The sequence below is a fragment of the Rattus norvegicus genome, chromosome 1 (genome assembly GCF_036323735.1).
Source record: "Rattus norvegicus strain BN/NHsdMcwi chromosome 1, GRCr8, whole genome shotgun sequence".
Classification (NCBI taxonomy): Eukaryota; Metazoa; Chordata; class Mammalia; order Rodentia; family Muridae; genus Rattus; species Rattus norvegicus.
Window position 1 is genome coordinate 143,997,549 of NC_086019.1, and position 8,701 is coordinate 144,006,249.

An 8,701-nucleotide genomic window follows, 5' to 3' on the forward strand; every position below is an offset into this window, starting at 1 on the left:
CATGCGGTGTGCTCCTCTTCTTTCTGTGGTGTGTGTGTGTGTGTGTGTGTGTGTGTGTGTGTGTGCGCGCGCGCGCGCATGCATGTGCGTATGTCTGCCCAACATCTGTTTTCAAGAACTCCGTTGACTTGCATCACAAACACTGGCGAGGCTGTCACGCTATGCAGGCCCCCTTTCTCAGGGGATGGATAGACTCAGGCCCAGTTAATTTCAGTCACAGTATCTCATAGCTCACTCTCCTGCCAACCATGACTGGTTCAGGGTTAAGTTCAAGACAGGACCAAGGAGAGTGCTTTCCAGGTGGGAATGAGGTGTAAGAGGCCAGAATGCTTGTCTATAAAAGAACTCAACACCACAAACATAGTCTTAATGATATCTTATGGTCCCTTGGCCATTGTCCTTGGGTTTCCAGTGACATAAGCCAATCCAGTTCTGTTTTCCTCAGGAGGCTGAGGCAGGACAATGGAAAGTTTGACAGCAGAGGTGGCAACTTAGAATTTCTCTCAAAGAAAGTAAAAACCAGAAGTGGTGGGCATATAGCTCAAGGTAGAGCTCTTGTCCTATGTGTGGAAGCTCCTGGGTCAATCCCCAGTCCCAGGGGGATACACTTCTTGTTTGAGTTTGTTTTGGGGAAACTTTGGAGACAAGGTCTTACTAAGTAGCCTAGGCTGGCTTAGAACTTATCATGTAGCCCAGGCTAGCCTCATTCACAGCAATCCTTGCACTTCAGCCTCATGAGTGCTGAGATTATAGGAGTATGCAACCATATCTATCTAAAAAAGCAATCTTTTCCCAAATTAAGGTGAGCTCCTATTACTTCTGAATCAAAAGAGAACTGTACTAGATCTGAAAAGAATGTAAATTCCTAGTGTAAAAGGCTTTGTTTCTTAGATTCTGTGTTGCTTATTGGGTCTGGCAGGCCTGAGGATCCGTTCCGAATACTCGGAGAGACACCTGGGATGCTAACCCCACACAGCGAAGCAGAGCTGCGGGCACTGCTTTAGCGAATTGCACCAGAGGACAGAGTATCTTAAAACATATCATTCTGCTTTAAAGAAGATTTAAATTTTTTTTTTTTGGTTCTTTTTTTTCGGAGCTGGGGACCGAACCCAGGGCCTTGCGCTTCCTAGGTAAGTGCTCTACCACTGAGCTAAATCCCCAGCCCCTTAAAGAAGATTTAAAGCTGGCTGTGGTAGCACATGCTTTGACCCCAGCACTCAGGAGGAAGAGGCTTACTTCTGTGAGTTCAAGACCAGCCTGGTATACATTGTAAAGTTCCAGGCCATCCAGGGTGGATATTAGAAAGAAATCAATTGAACAACTAATTAATTTAAAAAGGGGATTGGAGAAACAGCTAAACAGGAGAGTATGGGCAGCTCACAACCACCTGTAATTCCAGCTCCAAGGGAGCCAATCAGGAATCTGAACTTATGTGTACATAACCCTCTCCCCATTCATATAATTAAATACAATAAAAATACTAATTATAATTATAACAAATGTAATAAAAATACATCTAAGATGGGCAATGGTGGTGCATACCTTTAATCCTAGTACTGGAGAGGCAGAGGCAGGTGGATCTCTGTGAGTTCCAGGCCAGATTGGTCTACAGATTGAGTCCCAGGACAGCCAAAGCTACAAAGAGAAATTCTGTCTTAAATCACAAAAATAGGAGTTGGGGATTTAGCTCAGTGGTAGAGCGCTTGCCTAGCAAGCGCAAGGCCCTGGGTTCAGTCCCCAGCTCCGAAAAAAAAAATATCACAAAAATAAATAGATAAATAAAATCTTAAAAAACTCAAACTAAACCAACCAACCAACCAACCAACCAAACAAACAAATAAAAGAACAAAAGCAAAAAACAAGGTATCTTTCAGCAGTCTCTTCCTGCTGAAAGGCTAAGACTTTGTAGCCTGTTGCCTGCATCCCTCAGTAACGTGGCTCCAAGCCCTGAGCTTCTCTCAGCCCTGTCACATGCTGGACTCTGCCTTCCCTAGCGCAGGCTCCGCTCCTGTGCTCTCTGGTGGCTGCAGGCTCCTAATGACCTGGCTCTCTCCTCCCAACTGGCACCACATCCACTCTCCTGGTCTAGTCTGTCACCGACCCAATCACCTACACACTTTACAATCACCAACACTGCTCTGAAGTGTTATTTTTGAAGTATTATATTTGAAGAAATAAATAAAAGAAATCTATTTCTCATTTTTAAGGGAGAAATAATATAGGAAATGCAAGGTATCCATTAAGACACCAGAAATAGGAAAATGGAGACCATAAGCACCTACTCTGTGCCTCTCTTGTGTTAAATGAGTTCACGCTACCCTATACATTTTTTTTTTTTTTTGAGACAGGGTTTCTCTGTGTAGTCATGGCTGTTCTGGAACTGAACTCTGTAGTCCAGGCTGGCCTCAAAGTCAGAGATCTGCCTGCCTCTGCTTCCTGAAGGCCAGGATTAGCGTGCACACCACTTCCTGACAGCTCCCCTGTAATCTTAAAAATCTTAGGAGGCAGATGACATCATCGCCGTTTCACAGATGAAGAAAATAGAGGCTCAGCCCTAGATGAGATAGAAATCCAAATCCACGGCTGGCATGGTGGGCTGGGGTCAAACCTACCATTCCCTCATTCCAAGGCTTCAGACTACAGGAAGCCCTTCTGGTGAGCTAGGAGGGAGTGACCTGGCACCATGAGCCAGGTCATGAAAAGAGAGAACACGTACTTTGGGGTGGCCTCAAGAGAAGATGGAGCCTACAAGGAAAATGTCGCCTGCTTGGAGGCGGAAATGGATCTTATTAATGGAGTGGGGACCTGCTGTGAGGCAGGCTGGGCATCAGGTGCATACAAATGTGGAACCAGAGCATAGTCGGTACTAATGGGACCTTAATAACTTCCCTTGCTAAGAAAAGCACTGTGACTGCAAGTCTGTCTTCTTCCAGACACTTGTTTTCTTTGTCACATCGCATTATCTCATTTCTTAATCTGACTCTGAGCCGCACAGTGAGACAGATATTCTCCAGAGACACCTTCCTTCCATCTGATTAGGCTTAGTGTCTATGAAGTTCAGGGCCGGCCCCAGAAAGAGAGAAAAGAGGCAGAGGTGAAGATGGAGTAAGAAGGCCCCATGAAACAGGAGGACGTCTGTGCTGGAGTGGTCGAAGCCTGCAGGGAGGAGGCACCGACTCTCACAGCCTGGCTGATCTATCTGCCTTCTTCTCTTCTGGAGGATTTGATAAACTTCTGCTACAAAAGGTCAATTCATAGAGCAAATAAATGTCTAGCATGGTTTCTCAAGTAAACTACCGTTCTTAAAACCATTAAGTCCACCAGGCATGGTGTGCACTCCTTTAATCCCAACACTTGGAGGCAGAGCAGGCATGTCTGTGACTTCAAGGCCAGCCTGTTCCACAGAGTGAGTTCCAGGACAGCCAGGGCTACACAGTGAGACCCTGTCTCAAAAACAACATGATAGGCAATGCTTGTCCCCTCAAGGTTGAGGTTCTGAGTTTGCATACTAACTGCTTAATAAGCACTCAGAACAAGACAGTGCAGTGAGTTCCTGCCGCTCTCCATCTGACTGGGCTGAGGTAAAAGCAGCCAGGATGTGGTGTATGGGCTCTTTAGTTCTGTCTTCTCATCTAATTAGGTTTATCCTTACTGACTGAGGGAGGGAGCTAGACTTGCCTGTCTAAGAGAGGATGCTATGTGGGTCCTATGCCCAATTTCTGTTTCCTTTCCTTTCCTTTCCTTTTTTTTCTCCCTAAGACAGGATCTCATTCTAGACTACAGTGGCCTTGAATTTGCTGTGTAGCCCAGGTTAGTCTTGAACTGCAATCATCCTCCTATGTTGGTTTCCTGAATGCTGGAACTGCACTTGTAAGCCACCATGTTTGGCACACACATGCTCCTATAAAAATAATATATTAAGTCAAGAATTTTAACATTAGTGTGCATGTGTGCATGGTGTGTATGTGTGTGGGGGGTATGAATGCCAAGGCACACTGGTTGATTTAATGGAGTAAGTTCTCTCTATCCATCTTTGCATAGGTCCTGGGGGTGGAGTTGGGGGGACTCCTATTGCTAAGCTTGCATGGTAAGCCCCTTCAGCTCATCACCTTGCCAGCCCTCAAGCCAAATTTTTAAAGAAATGCACGACATCTTCCTAAGTCTTTTGACAGATGAAAGGGCTGCCTGTGGCACTATGATGTCAGGCTTGTTTCCCCTTAGACTCTAAGGACCAGTGTCTCTGCCTCTAATGGGAATGTTATATAAGAATTGGGTTTTAAGGTAACACAAGTTTTGAAATCCTCAGGATAGATATTTATTAACCCGAGCTCCTCAGAGCCTTCCTATGCATCATAAGACTCTAACACCAGCTGGAGGACACAATTAGACTTAACAGGTTATGAATCTCAGAGAACAATGTTCCATGTTGTTAAATGTCCATTCTGTTATGACAAGATCAGTCAGAGCCAGGCCCACTGCAGAGCACAGCGGTTCCTGACTCTCAGGACCTCAGGCACACTTTTCTGGACTACTCAGGCCAGGGTTCTCAACTCTGCTGGGAACTTTCCTAACACTTGTTTTCCTCTTAAAGGTTGACACTGCTAGTGTGTCCTCTTTTAATACACTACCTAGAATAGTCACGTGCTGCCAATATATGGAAATAGCTCAGAAACGCAATACAATGGTGTGGTTTGGAGCAAGCTTGCTACCACTGAGAAGCAGTGGGGTGGCTGCTGAGGGCATGGACTCCTCACTGTCCACACTAAGCTCCCAGGCCAAGAACAGCTTGTGTGGTGCCTCTGCTTTGCCTGCAGGTGCAGGGGTCAACCAGGGTCCCCTTATGGCAAGCCCTGACCTTGTGGTAGCCATGCGTGCCAATAACTCAGCCTACTGCAGAAGGAATCCCTTGCGGGTCGTGGCTGCCCACTCTGGCAGGAAGCTGGAATATTTGTTGAACAATGTTCATTTTATTTGGGACCAATCTCTTATCTTAGCCAGTCTGCCAACCCTAAAACAATACCCACACTAAGAAACAACTACAAGAAGAAAATTCTGAATACGTCTTTTTTTCTCTTTCTGTTTATACCAACAAAGATTCAAACAAGTTTTCTGGCTTTTAAAATGGATTAAACTTATGGGCTGTAGAGATGGTTCAGAGGCTAAGAGCACTGGCTGGTCTTCCAGAGGACATGAGTTCAGTTCCCAGCATCCACGTGGTGGCTCACAACTATCTGAACTACAATTTCAGGAAATGTCACATCTTCTAACTTCTATAGGGACCAGACACATTTATGTGCACAGACACAACATGCAGGCAAAACACCATATACCTAAAAGATAACACTTAAAAATTAGACTGGTCCCACAAACAAATATGAGAGGCAGCAGTTAAAGTGAGCTATTTTATAGCTAACAGAATGCATACCAGGAAAGCGAAGAAAGTCTCAGGAGTCTCCCTCCAAATTCTAGTAAGTCACCAGCTGAGGTGTAAAATTGTCCTACTTGTCATGATGCTCAGTCTTTTGACTCCTCAAACAGGACTTATTAGTTCATTAGTGACACCCTAGGCTAGCGAACTTCTCTACATCAGCAGAAGTCCAGGACCAGGATCCCAATTAGGGCCTCAGGAGACGACCACAGAGATGGCTCATGATCAGTAAATCAGATCACACTCCGAGTCCAACAACGTCTCTGCAGAGCCATTTGGTTTTTCCTTTCCCTTGGGAGCTGGCAAGCGTTGCTGGTGCTCTTATAAGCTGATTCAGAGCCAGGCCATCCTCAGATTCCCTGAGCATGCAGTGCAGTCCTTCCTAGGGCTTTACCTATCCCATTGCCAATGTAGAACATTTCTTTGGGAAGAGCATACACTATCCACGGTGACTTGAATGAGAACAGCCCCCATAGCCTCTTATGTTTGAATACTTAGTCTCCAGTTGGCAAAACTTAGTTGGGAAAGATGAGAAGGTGTGGCCTTGATGTAGGAGGTATCACTGGGAGGGGGTGGGCTTTGAGGTTTCAAAAGACACTCCCGGTTAGCTGTCTCTGCGTCGAGGTTGTGTCTCAAGATGTGAGTGCTCAGCTGCAGTCTAGTACCACGCCTGCCAACCTCATTTCTGCCATGCTCTCCACGGTGCCACTAGATGACTCTAGTCCCCTGAAACTCTAAGCCCTTAGTAAAGTCTTTTGTCTTTTTTTAAAAATATTTATTTATTTTAGGTATATGAAACACTGTAGTTGTCCTCAGACACACCAGAAGCAGGCATTGGATCCCATTACAGATGGTTGTGAGCCACCATGTGGTTGCTGGGAATTGAACTCAGGACCTCTGGAAGAGCAGTCAGTGCTCTTAACCACTGAGCCATCTCTCCAGCCCAAGTCTTTTGTCTTTAAATTGCCTCAGACATGGTGTCTTATCAAATAAATAAAAAGGTAACTTAAGATGCCGCCTGAAGTTATTTTCTTTAATTATTATTATTTGCCTCTTAGCTGTCCACCATCTCCCAAAGGACTGTAAAACTAAACCACAGAGTTGATATCTCCTTCTCACTTTGTCCCCCATGCCCAAGACATTGCTTGGTCCAGAGAGGGGTCTCCATGGATGTGGGTTTAATGAGTGGACACACCACACCCTACTTCTCTCTTCTCTTCTTTTCCCTCTCCCCCTCCCTCTCCCCTCTCCTCCTCCTCCTCCTCTTCCTCCTCTTCTTCCTCCTCCTCTTCCTCTTCTTCTTCTTCTTCTTCTTCTTCTTCTTCTTCTTCTTCTTCTTCTTCTTCTTCTTCTTCTTCTTCTTCTTCTTCTCTCTCTCTCTCTCTCTCTCTCTCTCTCTCTCTCTCCCCACCCTTTCCTTCCCTTTTCTCTCTTTCCCTTCCCCCTCCCTCCATTCTTTCATGCTGAGAATGAACCCTGGGTTTTGCACAAGCCACAGGTTCTCTGCCACTGAGCCACAATAGCAGGAAAAAAATTTTTTTTCTTGAACCCAAACCCTCAAGAACTTTAGGCAAGCACCTACTACTGAGCTGCACACTCCAGCCTCTGCGTCGTTCAATCAGCAGAGAAATAGCTTCCAAGCCATTTGGATGACTGCTTGGCATATCACTCCATGCTCAGATGTGCTAGTTAGATAAACTGTTTCCCTTTACCTTTTGCATTCCATATGAAGTCATCACACATTCCAGGAAGGAATTCCCAAGATCCTCTGTCATTTCCATTTTCCCAGACGGAGGCCATGTAACAGAGAGAACTAGAAGTCACTGAGGCTCTGTGGATTGGATGTGGTGTCCAGAGGGGCGAGCTAGGAGAAGTCAATACTCACTGTCCTCACCTCTCAACAGAGTAAGACCTAGAGGCCATGAAGGCAAGGAAAGCTAGGGCTTCCTCTGCACATTGCTGCAGTTTCTCACAGGAGTATTCTCTAGCATATGGTTTTCATGGCCACTGGGTGGACGAGCCTGGGCTACATGAATCACAGCGGTGGAATCCCAGGCAAGTTACTCTGATATCTAGTTTTCTCGTGGGAAAATTGAGGGTTAAAAAAATAAACAACTCATTGAATTCTGAGGACTAAATGACATATAAACTGCCCAGCAGTGTCTGGCATGGGTAGGTGCTCAGTAAACATGAGTGCCCTCCCCCACTTCCTGGTTTCTAAGCTTATGAAGCCAACTCTACCATCACTGCCAGGAATCAGCTCTCTGCAGGGAGACTGGCCACGCCCATCTGCTCCTTCCTCTACCAGGCTTGTCCTGAGCTCAGTGAAGGCAGAGAAGCGTCATTCACTTCTGTCTCTCCTTCTCCCATAGCATCCAGCTCAGTTTTGTCTGCCCCGAACCCTAAGCGCTGTGCTGACCCCACTGCAGAAAGCCAGCCCAGCCTGGCCCTGCCCCTGCCTCCAACAGTGCCGAGCACAGACTGCCAGGCTTCACGGCCCCTTTGCTTCATTACTTAGCAGCACAGAGTGTGGTGGTACAGCACTGTTGAGGAGTTTTCCTAAACACCCACTTTACATTTTACCTGTCATTTACTGAGCCTGAGACTACACAGATGGTCAATCTTAGAAGAATTCCTTTCAGTTCCAAAAGCAGGTCACCAGGTCAACAAATCACAAACATGTTATCAATCTGCCTGGTTTTGCTAGATAGGCTAAACCTCTCTAAGTTGATTCAAAGTCAAGCTTAATGCTGCTGACTTCTGAAGAAAATGCCAAAGATACCTTGCACACCAGAATTCAATGTTTATGTTCAGTTGTTCTATTCAACAGAACTTTACCAATGTTTTCATAAACACCTACCGTGGTCTTTCCCAATCCTGCTGTAGGAATGTTTACAGTTTTAAACTCAGTTGCTTTTATTGCTTCCTCTCTGCAGATCAGATGAAGCTCTGAGGCCACATGGCAACCACAGTGAGATAAATCCGGACCATTTCTCAATAATTTCAAAACACACACTCTCCTCAGACAGGGAAAAAGGATATCTGTCTCCCTGGCTTGTCCCCAGACCTGCGGTGAAGAGGGTGGAAGCGGTTCCGGGCTGGCCTCTCCACCAGCCCATGGTGGCGGGTCCCACGGACATTATCAGCGTGATGGAGTGACGGCTGTAGAGAGAAAAACAGAGCGGTCGGCTTCTAACCATGGAACTGCCACTCACCCTCAGGAGCCACCGGTAACAGACAAAGGCCAGCTTCTAACTTCACTACTGCATATTG

General features: G+C 46.0%; 1 protein-coding gene across 3 annotated transcripts in view; it reads right to left on the reverse strand.

The window, feature by feature from the left end:
• The window catches only part of Crtc3 (CREB regulated transcription coactivator 3), a 102,287-nt gene that overhangs the window by 35,511 nt on the left and 58,075 nt on the right, over positions 1-8,701 (reverse strand). For all 3 annotated transcript variants that reach the window (NM_001427241.1, XM_006229463.5, XM_039101058.2), the window contains exon 3: positions 8,471-8,590. In NM_001427241.1, coding sequence (NP_001414170.1) covers positions 8,471-8,590 — 120 coding nt within the window. The remainder of the gene's footprint in view (positions 1-8,470; positions 8,591-8,701) is intronic.